Genomic DNA, 17,003 nt, shown 5'->3' with positions numbered 1-17,003 from the left:
ATATAGTGTTTTGATCCTAGATTATTTCGTACTGCGAATTGATTTTCGTTCAAGTGGCCTAACAAAATAAATATTTGTTCAGCTCAAGGGTTTATCTAATTCCATTTGTGATCGCGCTTATCAGCCGTACGACCAGCCTTTCCGCGAGATATTACCGATTTATAGCTGCCCTTCAGTGGGGCCAATGCCATACATCTATCAAGCAATTTCAATTACAGCGTGCCAATAATTCACGAGCTCCCATTTATTGTGGCTTCATCGGAACTTATCATTGATTTATCAATCTGGTCGGCAACCCGCCGATAGAACAGTCGGCTGTCGGGCTCTGGACTTGTGTATACTGTTTCCGCACTTAATCATCTTATGGTCGGGTAAAGTAAATCAAGTGTAAAGGCAAACTGAGGACCCAGACACATGCGCCAAAGTCAATGACATCGGGCAAATAGCGTAAGATAAGGCGCCGAGTTTCGGGTCGGGCCACTTGTTGACCTAGTGGAGCAATCAGCTAAGAGGCAGGAACAGCTGTTGGCCACCCACAACCAGACACCGTGTCTCGCCGTCTGATAGATAAACAACAGCAGCGAAGCCAGTTCCCATATCGATTGATATCAACGGCATGGTGCTAAAGTGCTAACCCATTCAGAGCTTAACGCGTTTGGATTAGGATAGTAATGTTCGACGTACTCCCGTCGTCGGGAAGTGCAAACAGTTTTGGTTTGGGGCCTGATAAGACCCCGATAAGGAGGGAAGAACCCGCGGCATGGAGAAGAGCAGACGGATTAAAAATAGAAACGCGCTAGAGAGCGGTAATCGGAAAGAGGTAGTATGTACATTAGGGTGGACTTCTTTAAGGTCAACTGAGCTCAGCATCTTAAATGGTAGGTTTCTGTGTCCAATAAATTTATGCAAAAACAGAAAAATTTTATTTCATCGTTTAGGCGGTGCGCAATGGCCCTAAAGTTTCGCTAAAAATTAAGTGTAAAACTAGGAAATTACCCCATTCCATTTCTTGTCAGATTTTAACATGTCAACTTTTTGGTTTCGCTCGAATAAAAGAGTCAAGTAGAAATGTATTTCATGAATATTAACAGTTGGACGTAGCCTAGCCAGTAGAGCTTCTGTCTCCGAACAAAAAGGATCGAGTTCGATCCCCGACTTACCATTTTTTTTTGTGACTCACAATGAAATAGAGATTCTATTTTTTACAATTTTAAAGATTAACTATCACTTTTGCGTTCGCCAATAAAAATGTACATTGTACATATGAGAGCGTCGAATCAAATCACAGCACAGCGCGAGCAGTTGATGTGGTTGAATCAGTCAATGAGTAGCACTGCTCCCAGCGAGTCGCTCCAGAGCGTCTATAAATACGGCCAATAGCCGAAGCGGAAAGATCGCGGGGCCGCGAGTTATAAAACACCGATTGGAAGTGCATTTCACCACGTGCCTGGCGGACACTTCAATTGTACCTATACCATGACCAGCCAAAAGGAGGGAAACGGCAGCTCCCCGAGCGATGCCAAAAGCAATGGACACGCGGACACGGAGGCGGCGACGGGTGGCGGGGACGACGACAACTCTCTGGACGCAATTTTGGTGCGGATCGGCCAGTTCGGGCGCTATCAGATCATTAACTATGTTCTGCTCTGCGTTCCCATGCTCTTCAATGCTTTCTTCTCCATCTCCTATGTTTTCACGGCGAGCACAGTGGTTCACAGGTAGGCGAAATTTCCGAGAAATAATTTAACCAGTCTCGACACCCGACCCTATATTTTTCTCAGGTGCAACGTCCCACAGTGCGACAATTCCACTAGTGTGTACGATGAGAACTGGCTGAACTTCACCATTCCCTACAAGAACTCGGCCATCGATGCCTGCCATCGCTACGCTGTCAACGAGACTGAGGCCCCTGATCCATTCCTAGGATACTGCGCCAAGGATTATTTTACTACTGAATCGGAGACCTGCGGGCATGACTTCAAGTTCAGGGACGAGGAGAAGACTATATCAACGGAGGTGGGTAGTCGCAGATAAGGGAGTAATTAAAAATCTGGAAAGTCTTAGTGGGAACTTGAAAATGCTGAGTTTATCAGCAAAATCTTTAACGCTGAATTGCGGCTGAGACTTAATATGGTTATTCTAATTACTTGCTACATTTTTGATCAACCTAATTAATAAACCTAATCTAAAAAGGTTATAGGTGAGAAAGCAGTTCAAATCGTAGACTTTTAAATTTGTATTAAATATTCCATCGTCATAATTACCTTTAACGTAGCTTTAACACGTATTATAAGTGTACGTGTAAGCATTTGTAATCTCATAAATGAAATATGAAAATATTGCTGTTTTTTACTAATCTTAATTATAAATGTATAAATAGTTCAGTGAAGTATTTATTAAACATTTTTTAACAATATATTAACTTTATATCTCAAAAGTTCGGAATATACTGTGAGGACGAGTGGAAGCTTTCCATGGTGGGCACCATAAACAATGTGGGTCAGTTCGTCGGCATCCCACTTGGAGGATTCTTTGCGGATAGGTAAGTTCGCCCAGACTTAGACAAAATGGTTCCAATCCTATAGCCTCTATTTATATCCCAGGTTCGGTCGTCGCACCATGCTGGCCGTTGCCGGTTCCCTGAGCGCCTTGATGGGCGTGATCCGTTCGCTGTCGAGCAGCTACTCCATGTTCATGGTTTTCGAGTTCCTGGACATGGCCGTGGGCAGCACCCTCTTCCCCACCGCCTTCCTGCTGGCCATCGAACTGGTGGGTCCCAAGCGGCGTGTGGCGGCGGCGACGATTATCACCATCTTCTACGCTCTGGGTGAGGCCTTCCTCGGATTCCTGGCCTCCCAGGTGCAGCACTGGCGCTGGCTGCTCCGAGTGCTCTACGTCCCAGCCGTGCTGCAGATCCTCTTTCTGTGGATCCTGCCGGAGAGTGTCCGATGGCTTCTGAGCCAGGGCGCCGAGGAGAAGGCCGCCGACGTTCTGCGACGAGCCGCACGGATCAATAAGCGAGCCCTGCCCGAGGAGCAAGTGGAGGAGCTGCTGGCCTCCAACCGACAGAAGCTCAGCCAGGCCAATGAGAGCCAGTACCCGATCATGAGAGCCGTGCGCTTCTTCTCGCTGCGGATCGCCAACTGTTGCCTTTGCTGGTTCACCCACACGCTGATCGCCCTGGGACTCAGCCTCAACTCGGTTAACCTGGGCGGCAACAAGTACACCAACTTTATGCTGAACGGCTTCATCCAGATCCCGGGCCTGCTGCTGCCCCTGGTCATCATGGATCGCGTTGGAAGGCGCTACTCGCTTTGCGTCTCAATGCTGCTCTGTGCCATCTGCATGGGCGCCTCTGCGGGAGTGCCAGAAGGTAATATTAGTATTATATTATAAGTATAGCCTACAAATTGTAGGTCATCTATGACTCTTCATAGGCAAATGATTTCTAAATACCTTTGTATTAATGGTAAAACTTTATTTTCAGATAACTACGCGGGTTCTCTGATCCTGTTCCTAATTGGAAAGCTGGCCATCACCTGTAGCTTTCAGATCCTGTACTTTTTTACGTCGGAGATCTTTCCTACCAACGTGCGGAACAGCCTGCTGTCTCTTTGCTCCATGGTGGGACGCATTGGCTCCATGTTGGCTCCTCAAACTCCTCTATTGGTTAGAATAGATTTATCTACTCATCGGCGAATTAGCTAATCCAAGTCTCTTTCCTTTTTCAGGCCAAATACTACATTTACGCCCCGCAAATACTATTCGCTACCTTTGCTCTGATCAGCGGCTTCCTGACCCTAGCATTCCCCGAGACGGCGGACAAGGTGCTTCCAACGACCATGGAGGAAGCACGAGACTTGAATCTGGCCAAGCGCCGCGATCAGGGAGTCGAGGGGCAAGAGCGGGGGGAGGAAGTGGCGCCCAAGGTCTCCCAATAACGATCTCGGGTCGGGAACTGCAAGGAGGCTAATAGAAGCCAATGCATTTGTTGATTTTTTAAAGTGTTTTGTTTAGTTAAGGTTCGTCCGTACGATTTTGTAATGCACTGAACATCAAGAATTTTATTCGTGATATTTATATGCTGCATTGTCTGGCTAGCTTATTTTAAAATTCAAGCAAATCTGTAAATGTCATTATTTATTTTTCATTTTAGGTTGTACATAAGTGATCAAATCGGTCCACCAATGGTAGGGAATAAATTCTTTTAAAATATATTTTAATTTTTTTTGAATGAGATTTTTGTAACTCATTTATTTTAAATTAAACATTTTACTTTAAATTTAAATCTGATTGTTATTTTTTAATTCTGTAAGTGAATGAGTCTATATTAATCAATGCAATTATATTAGCTAGGTTTTAAGATACAATAAAGGGTGGCGAATTTTTTAAAGTCAATCGAAGAGATCAATTTTTATTCTTCAAGATGTACATTAGGGCGGTAGACAATTTTGTGGAAATTTGTAAGGAATGTAAATGTAAATTGAGGTACTGAAGGTTACCAAAATACATTTTTTGAAAAAAAAGAAGAGTTTTACGGTCTGCGAATTGCCTTCGATCAAAACTTTTGTTTAATCTCGGTGGCGTTGTCCCTGAAAACTCTAACAATCAAAAAACAACACAAAAGCAATTGTTGGGTTCCTTCAAAAATTTTCCGACATTTCTATAGCTAGAGGCGTTTTGAAAAACATTTTAGTAAGCTTTTTACAATTTTTTACTATGTAGCCAATATTTAAAATCTTTTTGACATGAAAAACCCGACATTTGTGTTGCTAAAAACAACCTTATGAAATGTCGGTGTCCCCGAAAAAATAGAGGTTTAAGTTTGCTTTTTGACACGCACTTGTATGAAAAACAATATAAGGGCTACTCAGTTTCATCCGATAGTTTTAATTTCTTTCGGTCAGCATTTTAAATTAGGACGCTGTACACATAATCCAAAGCATTTTGTAAAATCTTCTTCCAAATTAATTCGAAAAAAGGTTACGAAGCCTTGGACATTTATGAAAATAATGCAGATATTTTCAAACTCACAAACTGAACCAAACGTAGTACGATAAAAATTGACATTTCCCTCAAACCTGAATTTGATGCTTTTAACAATTGTTTTTGTGTTGCTTTTGATTGAGTAAACAAGGGAGTTTCTTAGTTGTTTGTTGTTTTTGAAAGCAACTCTCCGAAAAAACTCTAGTGTTATACGTGTCGTATGAGAAATTTTAATGCAAACTCTGAGGCTAAATGCTTTTTACACCGATTTCTACATGATATCTGACGCAGACTCAGTGCCGCCCCAAGCGTCAGGAGGTGGTAACACTTCTGCTGACATCCGCTGGGAGCGTTTTATATACAAAGTAAATACTATAATACACTACTACCCTGCAAGCATTTTCTATCGCGGAAGGCATTATTAAGATACGTCTAGAAGATCAAAACGATCGTCTGCGATATCGCCGATATAAAATTTTAATTTGGAATGTTTTTACAAAAATGCTGATTGGTGCATTAAAATCGGTTTACTCGTTTAAAAGTTCTAGCTCCCCAAAAAAGTGTACACAAAAACTTTGTCTATAATGAGCGATGTGTTTTGTATAGATACTTTATAAAGACGATATGATTTCTAAGGTCTGAAAACTCTGATAGCAAAAGGTACAAAATTGTTACACATATTGCTTACATTAAGGAGTCAAGTCCGCTATTAAATCATACATTAATTTAAATTAATTTAAAAACATGGATCTAAACTTTCCATTGTCAGCAATATTTTATTGAGCGTAAATCAGTTAAAAGATCAAACAACCTTTCGCCTTGACTGCCATCAACTCGAGTTGCTTCCCCTTCGTCGCAGGTGTAACCCTCTGCTATCGGCAATACTGAAAAGCTACAACTTTGAAATGCTTGTAGGTCCCATGTCGGACAATAAACTGGACAACCATAACACACGTAAGCGGAGCACATTGACTGGGCCCAGTGCCCCATTTAGAAATACAAACAGAGCCGCTCCCTGAGTGAGATTTAATGTTACCAATAAGTTACCCCCAACTATCGGAACCCTAAAACGCGTCGTTTGTATAATTTTATGAATGAGAAACGCTGCCGTGATTTGATTTGATGGCATTTGTAATTGCAATTATAGTCGTTGGGTCTAGGGCTTCGGAAGGTTTCTTATCTTACACGAGTTGTTGACTCGATGACAACTTATGCGCCTTGCATCGATGATATCGCGACGAAGAACCTTATCTCCGATCTGCCGATCGCCCGATCGGATGGGCCAGGTCCACAGTGCCAATTGCCGAGTGCCAGTTAGTTTTCGATTGCCAATTGGCCAAGATAGACAATGAGCGGAGGAGACTACGAGAGCGGTGACTACTTTATGCGCAGTCGGTGGGTCCGGCCCTAATCGCGATGTGATGTCACCGATAACCAGTACTTCCGACTGCTTCCAGGAAGTTTCGCGACAAGCCGCCGCTGTGGGATTCCTTCCAGGACCCGCCGTCGAAGAAGACGAGCGGCTCCGATGCCGACTGGAAGAAGCTGCAATTCTTCCTCAAACTCTTCAAGCTCTTCGTATACCTCCTGGTATTTTCAGTGGTTCTTGCCACAAGCGTGTTTGCCAAGCTGCTTTATCTCTATATGGCCGGAAACACCGGTGGCAGCGGGCCACGGGTGCAAGTGTGCAGCAAGTACCGTGAGTGAAGGTCAGTACCTTGTTGGATTGGCGATATAAAGTGGTTCTTCCCCCATCCCAAGTTCTCCGCCACGGCCAGGTGGAGGCGTTGCCCAGCGAGCTGGATCAAATCGCGTGGGTCTGGGCCCTGATCTTCGCCTTCGCCGCCCCCGAGCTGCTCACCTTCCTGCGCGCCCTCCGCATTTGCATGTTCAAGCGCGAGCAGCGACCCAGCGGACTGGAAGTGGGTCTGGTGGGTATTATCCTAGGGGTACATGCTTATTGAGTGGCACGGTTTCCGGGTATATTAGCGAAAGTGCAACTGCCAATCACTTTTATTGTGTCGCCATAAGCTTTCTTTAAAATGTTTTTAAATTCAAAATGAAATATCTGTTATGTATACCAATATTTTATTTAAAATAACTTTAAAATGATTTAAGAAAATACCTTAAAGTTAAAAAAAATTTAATACTTTAATATTAGATTTTCTTTGTTGTATAAAACAATCTTACAAACAGTTTAGTGATTTCCAAGTAATTTTGATAACTAAAATTAGTCACTCCATGATGGCTTTTAAAATGTTAAGGCAAGAAATGACACTAGAAGTAACCCCTTTAATGGCACTACCCACTTGAGCTTGTGCTTGTGTCCCGCCAAACCGAGCCACCCTAACCCAGGCGGAGATTGATTGATAAGTCCCCGCTAATCAGGTCACGCTCTTTGAACTGCTGCACGTCGTTGGCCTGGCATTGCTCACCTTCACCGTGCTGCCGGCCCTGGATGTGACGCGTGGTGCGATTCTGGGCTGCTGCGTCTGCTTTGTGCCCGCCCTGCTCAGTGAGTAACTCCCGACAACTCGACACCCCGCCAACAAGCGCCCCCAGATGTTATCGGTGTCTAGGCACCGACTGACAACAATTAAATTGATTGCTCCGGCTGCTCGACGTTTCAGATTTGCTGACGGGAACGCGGGTGCGCTGGAGGTCGGCGGACAGCCTGGTCCTCGGGCTCTCCATCCTTGCCCTGGTTGCGCAGGGCAGCGTCTTCCTGATCTGGCCCGCGATGAGCGACAGCCTGGAGGTCCAGTTGCTGGCCATTCCGCTGCTCCTCGTTTCGTTCCGCTGGTGGGAAAACTTTGCCAACACACACGAGGCCATCGGTGAGTGTTTGCTTATTGACAATCGAACCAAATTAAATACTAAGGAAGGTTAGGTGTTCAACAGCTTTGTAAAATTCAAAAATAAAAGTGTGAAATACGTATGAAGATATTAGTTAGTCTGACGTCAATATGAAATGTGAATTAAGATAATAAACGCGGAAGAAACAGAAACCGGTTCGGATAATCTTAGCTATTCTCATTGTCTCTACATGGGACATATAATTTTGGTCAAAACTTTTTTTATATGCTCCCAATTGCTAGGAAATTAATCAAATTAAATCGTTGATTAGTTTCAGGGACTTCTGTTCTCCAAGTTCACTTTTTTAATTTTCGCCCATCGATATATTTATGCTTTCTTGTTATTTTCCATCGAAATGTCTAAAATGTACCTATTTGACGGGGTTAACAGACTAAAAAATCCAGAGAATTTTCCAAATTGATTGTTGAACGATTTTAAAGCCTTGTTTGACAATTAAATGAACCATCCAACTGAAGACTGATTCCCGTTTCCTCTCGTTTCCCCACCGGCAGCATACATCATTCGCACCATCCGCTGCACTCGTTCCCGCTACCACACGTACCTTTACCTGGCGCCCCTGAAGGTGCTGGTTTTCGGCGGGGTGGGCTTCCTCCTGCACGGCCAGGAATTCTCGCAGTACTTCAGCCGGTTCCTGGATGCCTGGCGGCCGCACCTCATCACGCTGGTGGTGAGTAGAGTCGACCAATTAAAGGGTGGTATTGGATAGCCCCACTCGATGATGCACAGAGAAAAATAGGATTCAGTTAGGTGTTTTAGGGGGGAGGTACATATAAAACTGTCATTTTTTCAAGTTTTTCGTGATTTTTTTAAACCAATAAGGAATTGTGCTGGGATTTCGTAACTTGGCGTGTTGATTACATTGTTCTTATATAATTTTAACCAATTTTTATTTTGCTTTTATCTTTCAAACAGGCGGACGTAGGAATTTTTTTGTCAGGCTATATTAAAAAGAAGTAGGCCAGCTGCGGATCGTCCACAGGTCGCTGTGTAGATCCGATTTTTATGAAACTAAGTTTATTTTGTTAAGAAATAATGTAGAAACTGTCTGAACCTAACTTACATTGAATATCTCAAAAACTATGGTTGTGGCACTCTTTCAAAGTAAAAAATCTATTTTTTTCATAATTTTGTTGTTGTTTTTGGCTATCAAAAAATAGTTAAACGTACAAATTTTTACATTAAGTAGGTTCAGACAAACATTTCTGTAAAAGCAGCATGATGATTGAGGCATTACTTTTTGAGATATACGATCCGCAGCTGAGGAAAACGTGGTTTCGAGAAAAAGGCATTTAAAGTAATGGAATTTATCTACTGCACAAGGAAGGTGGGTGCCGTCATCCTGGTATAAGTTCCAAAATAGGTAGAATTTCTTCGTGAAACTTTCATGACACATTTTTAGAGAGTTATTCTACCAATTTCAGGAATAAAAAAAAATTGAATTTTTATTTTTCCTATATGTATATTCCCCCTTGACACTAAATGCAAGCTTTCTTGAGTAGTGGATGCTGCAACTTAAAAATGCTTGAATTTTATTTATTGTTTAAAGAGTTTTCTAATAATTTCCTGTGCTTTTGCAGCAGACCGGTGGTGACCCCGATGCACTGCTTTCAGCACAGGCGAACTCATCAATCAGGAACCCCCCGCTCAGGACGCAATTCACCATGCAGTCCAGTCCGAATGCAGTGGTCTACGCAATGGCGGCCCAGGTGGTTGCTGCCTACCTGTGCCACATTTTCGGCAAGTTCGCCTGCAAAATCAAGATCCAGGTGTTCAGCTTCGCGCTGCCCCTCAGCCTGGCCGGACCCGTGACCGTCTGCCTGGCCACCTTCCTGGCGCAGCTGCGGGCCTCGGATCCTTGCTCCCTGCACGGCCTCCTGCCGGAGTACCTTTCGCTGCTGGCGCTGGGCGGGAATGTGGAGGAACTGGGCCAGAAATGCCTCGACTTGGCCCTGTGGCTGTGGCCTCTGTGGTGGCTGGCCCAGGTGTTCACCTGCCTGCACGTCTGGCAGCCGCACAACGACAAGAACGCCCCCACCGAGAAGCTGTTCGTGTGCCCCTGGTACTGCGGCCTCCTGGTGGACCAGTGCTCGATGATGAACCGGCGGATCGTGGACTGGAGCGAGGAGTATCTGGCCATCAAGGTGAGTGGGGAGAGCCTCCGGAATTGAGTGCGCCAAATCAGATTTGAGTCGAGTTCATGTTAATGAATTATTGTAATCAGGCGCCTGCCTGGCATCAATCATCGCGCCAAGTTCGCAGCTCCCGGCAGCTCCGGACAGCCCCTGTGCCGATCCGCCCACCCACATCCATCTATTGCGAGGACTTTTTGACTATTCCGGCGGAGAGTGCCGGGACTGCCGGCACTACTGATGTGCGCTTCAAATGTCAGGCAATGTAATTAAGTTAAATGACGGGGAAACTGCAAAGTTCAGGAAATGTTTGCGTTTCCCCATCGGGGGGAAGCGGCTTGGGCATGGGCATGGCTGGGATGCGAGGCTTTTCGGTGGGTGTAAACTTAATTAAAAGTGCTTCAGCTCCACTCGCATGTTTTCGGGGCCTACCCGGCATAAAGACATTAAAGTAATTAAAATCAGGGCATAAGAGTTGATTTTGGGGGCATAAATTAGAAGCCCAGCGAATTATGTGCATTCGTAATGACGTCGCTTCGTTAGGTAGGCCGAACGAGTTAATCGGAGCAGCCTTAAGTACCTTCACAGTCAGGGAAATTTTACTGAAAATTCGGGATGAAAATTTCTTTCTTCCTTCCATATCTAAAGTACCCAAATTGCATACAGAAAGTTTCTGAGCCACATTGTGTACGATTGTTTACTTTTGCCAAATGAATGTTGGCATCTTTTCCGGGAATTCCCGTGCTCTTGCTGCTCCGCAAATACCGCATTGGATTTCTCAAATAACCACTTGATATGCACTGCAATCATTCGGAGCTTTAACTAAACCCACCCGTATCTACTCCTCCCGGCAGAGCGACCTCACCACGCCGAGGGATCCTGTGGTGGCCCTGGCAGCCGACATCAATGCCAGTCGGGACATCCTGGAGGAGGACAAGGTGCCGCAGCTGATTGTGTGCGCCACCATGTGGCACGAGACCGAGGACGAGATGATGGAGTTCCTCAAGTCAATTGTCCGCTTGGATGAGGATCAATGCGCCCGCCGCATGGCGAGGACGCACCTTAATGGCGGCAAGGCGGACGACGAGTACTATGAATTGGAAAGTATGTAAATGGGCCAAAATATGCGGGTGCAACTGCAGCTGCAGCTGCTGTCGTCTGCAGTCCTTGGCGGTGGCTGCATTTGCATTGCACATTTAAAATGTGTCAAAGTGGAAATTTATGCGAGCCCGGGAAGCTGTTTGCAGCTCTATTTATAGCGCTCGGCGACTTCATTTCCGCGCTTGCCAAAATGGCATTAAGCCAAGCATCGGCAACTGTCTGCGACAACTTTACGATCTCCTTAATTTTTTTCGCACACAGAGAATAAATAGTTAGCTTAACTTGAGTCTTAACTTTAAGCCGTAATCTAGTGACTAGTCCTTGAATTTGTTTCACTAATATCTTATCATTATACCCTTGTAGAGGGTATTATAATTTCAGTCAGATGTTTGCAACGCAGTGAAGGAGACGTTTCCGACCACATATATATATATTCTTGATCAACACCAATAGCCAAGTCGATCTAGCCATGTCCGTCTGTCCGTCTGTCCGTCTGTACGTCTGTCCGTTTCTATGCGAACTAGTCTCTCAGTTTTAAAGCTTTCGCGATGAAACTTTCCCGAAAGTCTTTTTTCTATTGCAGGTAGTACATATGTCGGAGCGAGCCGGATCGGACCACTATATCTTAAGACTTCCATAGGAATATTCAAACAAATATAAGAAAATTGTATCTTTGTAGGAAGTAGGCGTTTTGATTCTTGACTACTTAAAAACAAAATATAAATAAATAGAAACGCTGAATCTGAAATCCCTGGAACTGCACCGAGTGAGCAATTTTTTATCTGCAAGGGTATATAAGCTTCGGCTGGCCGAAGGTAGCTTCCTTTCTTGTTTTTCGTATTAATCAGGATAAACAATCATAATACTTACAGATTTATTCAAACTATTTTTATGGAAATGTTATACCCGTTACTGGTAGAGTAAAAGGGCAAATCGTATTCGTTAAAGTGTAGGATAATCCAAAAAAAAAGTTATAGGAAAATCATTATCAAAATCACGCTGCTTGCACCTGCTTTGTGAGGAACCAACAAATTTTTAATTTAGTCATTATTACAATTAGTAATGATAGCGATAAAGTAATGTATCGGTAAATTACTATTTAATCAAGCCTGTTAAATGAAAAGAGCACTGATATTTTTCTTTTCGTGCACACATTTTCACAGCGAACATCTTTTTCGACGATGCTTTCGTTTCGGACCCGCGTCAGTGCCAAAACAAGCGCAATCCGCCCATAAACGAGTATGTGAAGACCCTAACTCGAACCATCGATAAGGCAGCCTTCGAGGTCTACGGCGTGAACATTCGCATCAAGCCGCCTCTGAAAATCGAGACTCCCTACGGAGGCCGTTTGGTGTGGATTCTGCCGGGACGCACCAAGATGGTGGCCCACCTCAAGAACAAGGACAAGATCCGGCACAAGAAGCGGTGGTCCCAGGTCATGTACATGTACTACCTGCTCGGCTTCCGGATTATGGAGACGGAGCAGCTGTCGCCCCGCCGGAAGGCGGTCATCGCAGAGAACACCTTTATCCTGGCCCTGGACGGGGACATCGACTTCCAGCCGCGGGCCGTGCAGCTGCTGATTGATCGCATGAAGGCCGTGGATGAGCTGGGGGCGGCCTGTGGGCGGATCCACCCGGTGGGCCGGGGTCCGATGGTGTGGTACCAGCGATTCGAGTACGCCATCGGCCACTGGCTGCAAAAGGCCACCGAGCACGTCATCGGCTGCGTCCTCTGCAGTCCCGGCTGCTTCAGCCTGTTCCGGGCCAGCGCCCTGATGGAGAACAGCGTGATGAAGCGCTACACCATGGTCAGCTCGGAGGCCATGAAGATGGTGCAGTACGACCAGGGCGAGGACCGCTGGCTCTGCACGCTGCTCCTGAAGGCGGGCTCCCGGGTGGAGTACTGCGCCGCCTCGGACGCGTACACCCACGCGCCCGAGAGCTTCAACGAGTTCTACAACCAGCGACGCCGTTGGGTGCCCTCCACCATAGCGAATATCTTCGATATCCTGGCCGACGCGGACACGGTGGTGAGGAAGAACAATTCGATATCAACGCTGTACGTGTGGTACCAGGGCATGCTGATGATCGGAACCGTGCTGGGACCGGGCACCATATTCCTCATGATGGTGGGCGCCTTGGTGGCCGTGTTCTCGATCGACATCTGGACCGCCTTCCTCTGGAACTTCTTCCCCATTATCTTCTTCATCCTGTCGTGCGTCTACCTCAAGCAGAAGTTCCAGCTCCTGATCGCCTTTGTCATTAGCGCGCTCTACTGTCTGGTCATGATGGCAGTCCTAATCGGCATCATTGTGCAGATGCTGGAGGACGGACCCTTGGCCCCAGCATCGCTCTTCTTCCTGCTCGTTGCGGTTCAGATCACGATTGCAGGTGAGTCCTGGCTGGATAGTTGTTATTCCGAAATTATGATCACTTTGCTCTCTAGGCTTTATGCATCCTCAGGAGTTCTGGGCCCTGCTGTGCGGCGTCATCTACTACATCACCATCCCCTCGATGTACATGCTGCTCATGATCTTCTCGGTTTTCAACATGAACGACGTTTCGTGGGGCACTCGAGAGGCGCCAGTGCTCAAGGACGACGACAAGGACGCACCCAATGATGCGGACAACTACCTGCCAGGCTGGCTAAACGATCCGCTGCTGATCAACTCGGAGCTGGGCGAGGTGTCGCTGATGGAGCAGCGATTCTGGAAAGATGTGATCAAGCAGTACCTGAAACCCCTGGAACTGAGTCGCGAGCAAAAGCAGGCGATGGCCGACGGACTCAAGGAGCTGAGGAACATGATCGCCTTCGCCTTCGTGATGGTGAACGCGATCTTCGTGCTAATTGTGTTCCTGCTGCAGCTGAAGAAGGAGTTCCTGCACCTGAAGTGGCCCATCGATCCCGCCGACTTTGTGTCCTTCGACAGGGACAACCTGATGGTCGGCATTTACAGGCAGTACAAGGAACTGGATCCCATTGGCCTGTGCTTCGTGATCTTCTTCGGCCTGATCCTCATCATCCAGTTCCTGGCGATGTTCTTCCACCGCTTCGCCACCCTGTGCCAGCTGCTGGCCACCACCCGGGTGGACTGGTTCCGGTCCGGCGGCCAGTTCACGGACGAGGATGCCGCCACCGAGCTGAAGGGCAGTGCTGTGAACATAGCCCGGAAGCTGCAGCGCCCCAAGAGGCTCTTCGACGACGACGAGGAGGGTGACCCCCACTACGACGAGGTGATGCTGGATGCCCCCGAGGGGGAGCACAGGGAGAGCATGGTGCGCCGGCAGACGATCTTCCGGCTGCACGAGACCCGGAACAAGCAGCACAGCGACTACAGCAACTTGGTGTTCAACTTCGAGCGCCGCTTCTTCGGCGACGACGAGCTGAACCTCAAGAATCTGGCCCTCAACCGCAAGTCCGTGAAGCTGCTGCAGCAACGTCGCTCGGTGGCCAAGGTCAATGCAGCCGCCACTCCAGGGGGCACGCCCACTCCGAAGGCGGGCAAGCGACCGCCCCTGGTGCCGATGCCCAAGAAGGTTAGCTTCTCGGCTTCCAATCGGAACAGCATGGCGATCTACGACAACGGCGGCTACGAGAACACCGAGTTCTAGAAAGGACCGCGTGGATCCCCCCAGTATTATCCAGAGAATCTTATAACGTACTACTATCCATATCTAAGGGCGTGTTTTTGATATCTCTGGACTTAAGAAATAATCCGGTTTAAAGTAATCAACACTCTAATTAATATATATTAGTGTCCGGAGCTATCGAAATACCCCTGTATATCTGCAAATCTTTATGCGATTATATAATCGAATCCCCAAGGGCCTTGGTGGCATAAAAAATATAATTAATTGCATTTAACTCAAGTGGCAGAGGCAGCCAAGTCTACTTCCCTTCTAACTGAAGACATCTCATTAGCATAATTACCAGATGCAGGCGAGGGCAGTGGGTGGTGGGTGGTGCTAAAGGGGGAGGGGGAGGGGCTACTTCATTCATCAATGTCGGGGCAACGCTTAGAGTTAAGTGCTCGTGGTGGCGATGCGCTTTTTGCTCGGAAAGTTCTCGCTCCTCTTCGTTACAAAATGCAAATCAAAGTGTGATTAGCTTGGATTTGATGAAGTTTCTGCAGCAATGCACAAGTTTCCTTCGCCGCGCCCACTCGCTGCTAGTGTGTGTGCGCGGGGGCGTGGCAAGGTGTCGGCGTAAGTGTTTTGTAAGTGAATTTTTCACTGCCTGGGCAAAAAGAGGGGGGAGTGACAGGCGAGTGGCAGTGGGAGTCCTTGCGCCAAGGACTGGCAGGACTTACTTTGGCAAGGCGCATACATTAGGGGAAGGACGCCACGGAGCAGCAGCCAGGACGAACTTATGGCCGCAGGATGTGGATTGTCTTTGGTTTGCAAAGTGCTGAAGCACAAGATTAAAAGAAACGAAAGCACGGCATGTAAGAACAGCACTAAGTAATGAATTCGGTTGGTCAAATGGAAGGGCGATATCGATTCGATGGCACACCGATAGTCCTCGAGTTCCGAAGTTATGCACAACTTTGTTGGCGCTTTGCAGTTATCCAATACAAAGGATCGGAATTCCGGAACAAATTAATTGGGAAACTCTTTGATACACGGCATGCAATGCAGTCAGCCAGATGAAAGAATAACAAGAACCAGATATTTACATATCAATTTTAAACAATTTCAGAGTTCAATAGGTTTTTCCCTTTGTTCTTTCGACCAGTGGCAAGGAAAGGATCCTAAAAAAAGACACTAGCGTCAGAGAGTTATGATGATTTCTTATTGCCTGGCCTGAAGAAACCCAACTACAGTCGTAATACAAATCATCCCAAAGCATTCCGGTCGACTTGACAGCTATTTCTGCCAGTGGCCTACTTGGCGTATGCGTAATGTTCTTGGCTTCTTACTAACTTCCAGGCTTCTAGTATAAATTTCACCAGTTCTTGCGACCTGAGGTCAGAACTAGAACAAAACCGAGCAAACTCCAGCCATAAACAATGGTGGGATTCGATTGAAAAACTTGTACCACTTTTTGCGGAGTCGAAGGAAGCCGGGGACATAATTTTGCACTTATCTGACCCCAGGCAGCCCCATCCCTTGCCATTCCGACCCAGCCAGGCCACTAACCCCGCCTCTCCAGAGGCCTGTTGCCATTTGGCATTGTATTTTATGGCTTTTCTATGCATTGCAATGGCAATCGAGGACAATACACAGGACACGACGGGACACAACTATGCTGGGGCTGCAACAAAGCTGCAACAAAACTTTTTAATGTCATTTAATTATGAAAATAATTCTGTGTCCGGGTGTCAGTCCTGCTTTTTGTTACGGCTTTGGTCTGCTGTTTACCGCCATCCATTCCGGATGTGCTGAGCTCATAGAGGCGCTTTGAGGTGAGTTTTTCCCTCACTTTTCACAGGTCATCTGAAAGTCGTTTCCCCGACAACTGATGGAGCTGCTTTGTGGAAATAATTAAATGAAAGGCTGCAGGATAGTTGAACACAATATGCACTGATTATGCGCCCGTCGGAATTCTCTGTCTGTCAATTTGCAGAGAAGAGGGGACAGGGGCAGGGGCTTTCCATTGAAATAAACAAGCTGACATTTTCAGCAGTTAATTAATATTTGCAACTGCCTGTTATTTATGGGTATTTTTTCAGTGCTTCAACTTTCGAGGAGTGGCAATGATATTTGATGGGTAATTCAGTGTGCAAAATAGTAAACTGTGTTTCGGTTCAAGTGGAGGACCGTCGTTGATTGATTGTATCGAGGGGCTTTCGAGATACCTTGCACATCATCACCATCCAAACGTACTGCCTTAATGGCCTAGCAAACACCAAGCCGCCAGATAAGCGCCCTTCCCGTCGCTGCTCCACTTGATAAGGCCCCCCTCGCC

The 17,003-nt window shown here is 46.4% G+C and overlaps 2 protein-coding genes across 4 annotated transcripts; both read left to right on the top strand.

The window, feature by feature from the left end:
* Nucleotides 1-1,268: 1,268 nt before the first annotated feature.
* LOC108068497 (organic cation transporter protein-like) lies at nt 1,269-4,403 on the top strand. Its single transcript, XM_017158124.2, has 6 exons — nt 1,269-1,718; nt 1,782-2,016; nt 2,439-2,542; nt 2,604-3,373; nt 3,488-3,669; nt 3,732-4,403. The coding sequence occupies exons 1-6, from the start codon at nt 1,477-1,479 to the stop codon at nt 3,939-3,941; spliced, it is 1,743 nt and encodes a 580-aa protein (XP_017013613.2). The 5' UTR covers nt 1,269-1,476; the 3' UTR covers nt 3,942-4,403.
* A 2,106-nt stretch (nt 4,404-6,509) lies between these two features.
* On the top strand, nt 6,510-14,960 carry Chs2 (Chitin synthase 2). 3 transcript variants are annotated; one of them, XM_017158104.3, is made up of 9 exons: nt 6,510-6,685; nt 6,748-6,917; nt 7,375-7,501; nt 7,617-7,823; nt 8,355-8,530; nt 9,441-10,004; nt 10,847-11,096; nt 12,257-13,486; nt 13,542-14,960. In XM_017158104.3, the coding sequence occupies exons 1-9, from the start codon at nt 6,631-6,633 to the stop codon at nt 14,705-14,707; spliced, it is 3,945 nt and encodes a 1,314-aa protein (XP_017013593.3). In that variant the 5' UTR covers nt 6,510-6,630; the 3' UTR covers nt 14,708-14,960. The 3 variants fall into 3 exon arrangements, with proteins under 3 accessions (XP_017013593.3, XP_070071405.1, XP_070071406.1); XM_070215304.1 differs by lacking the exons at nt 6,510-6,685; nt 6,748-6,917; nt 7,375-7,501; nt 7,617-7,823; nt 8,355-8,530 and adding an exon at nt 8,899-9,187; XM_070215305.1 differs by lacking the exons at nt 6,510-6,685; nt 6,748-6,917; nt 7,375-7,501; ... (1 more) ...; nt 8,355-8,530; nt 10,847-11,096 and having other exon boundaries at nt 9,661-10,004.
* Nucleotides 14,961-17,003: the final 2,043 nt, after the last annotated feature.

The sequence above is a fragment of the Drosophila takahashii genome, chromosome 3L (assembly GCF_030179915.1).
Source record: "Drosophila takahashii strain IR98-3 E-12201 chromosome 3L, DtakHiC1v2, whole genome shotgun sequence".
NCBI classification, from domain to species: Eukaryota; Metazoa; Arthropoda; class Insecta; order Diptera; family Drosophilidae; genus Drosophila; species Drosophila takahashii.
This window is presented reverse-complemented; position numbering and strand designations above follow the sequence as displayed.

Excerpts from the sequence above, each read along its gene's own strand:
- LOC108068497 (XM_017158124.2), top strand. The coding sequence starts at position 1,477 with ATGACCAGCCAAAAGGAGGGAAACGGCAGCTCCCCGAGCGATGCCAAA. Across the intron at positions 2,017-2,438 it reads AGAAGACTATATCAACGGAG|TTCGGAATATACTGTGAGGA; the intron begins GTGGGTAGTCGC and ends ATATCTCAAAAG. Across the intron at positions 3,374-3,487 it reads CTCTGCGGGAGTGCCAGAAG|ATAACTACGCGGGTTCTCTG; the intron begins GTAATATTAGTA and ends CTTTATTTTCAG.
- Chs2 (XM_017158104.3), top strand. The coding sequence starts at position 6,631 with ATGGCCGGAAACACCGGTGGCAGCGGGCCACGGGTGCAAGTGTGCAGC. Across the intron at positions 6,686-6,747 it reads GCAAGTGTGCAGCAAGTACC|TTCTCCGCCACGGCCAGGTG; the intron begins GTGAGTGAAGGT and ends CCCCATCCCAAG. Across the intron at positions 8,531-9,440 it reads CGCACCTCATCACGCTGGTG|CAGACCGGTGGTGACCCCGA; the intron begins GTGAGTAGAGTC and ends GTGCTTTTGCAG.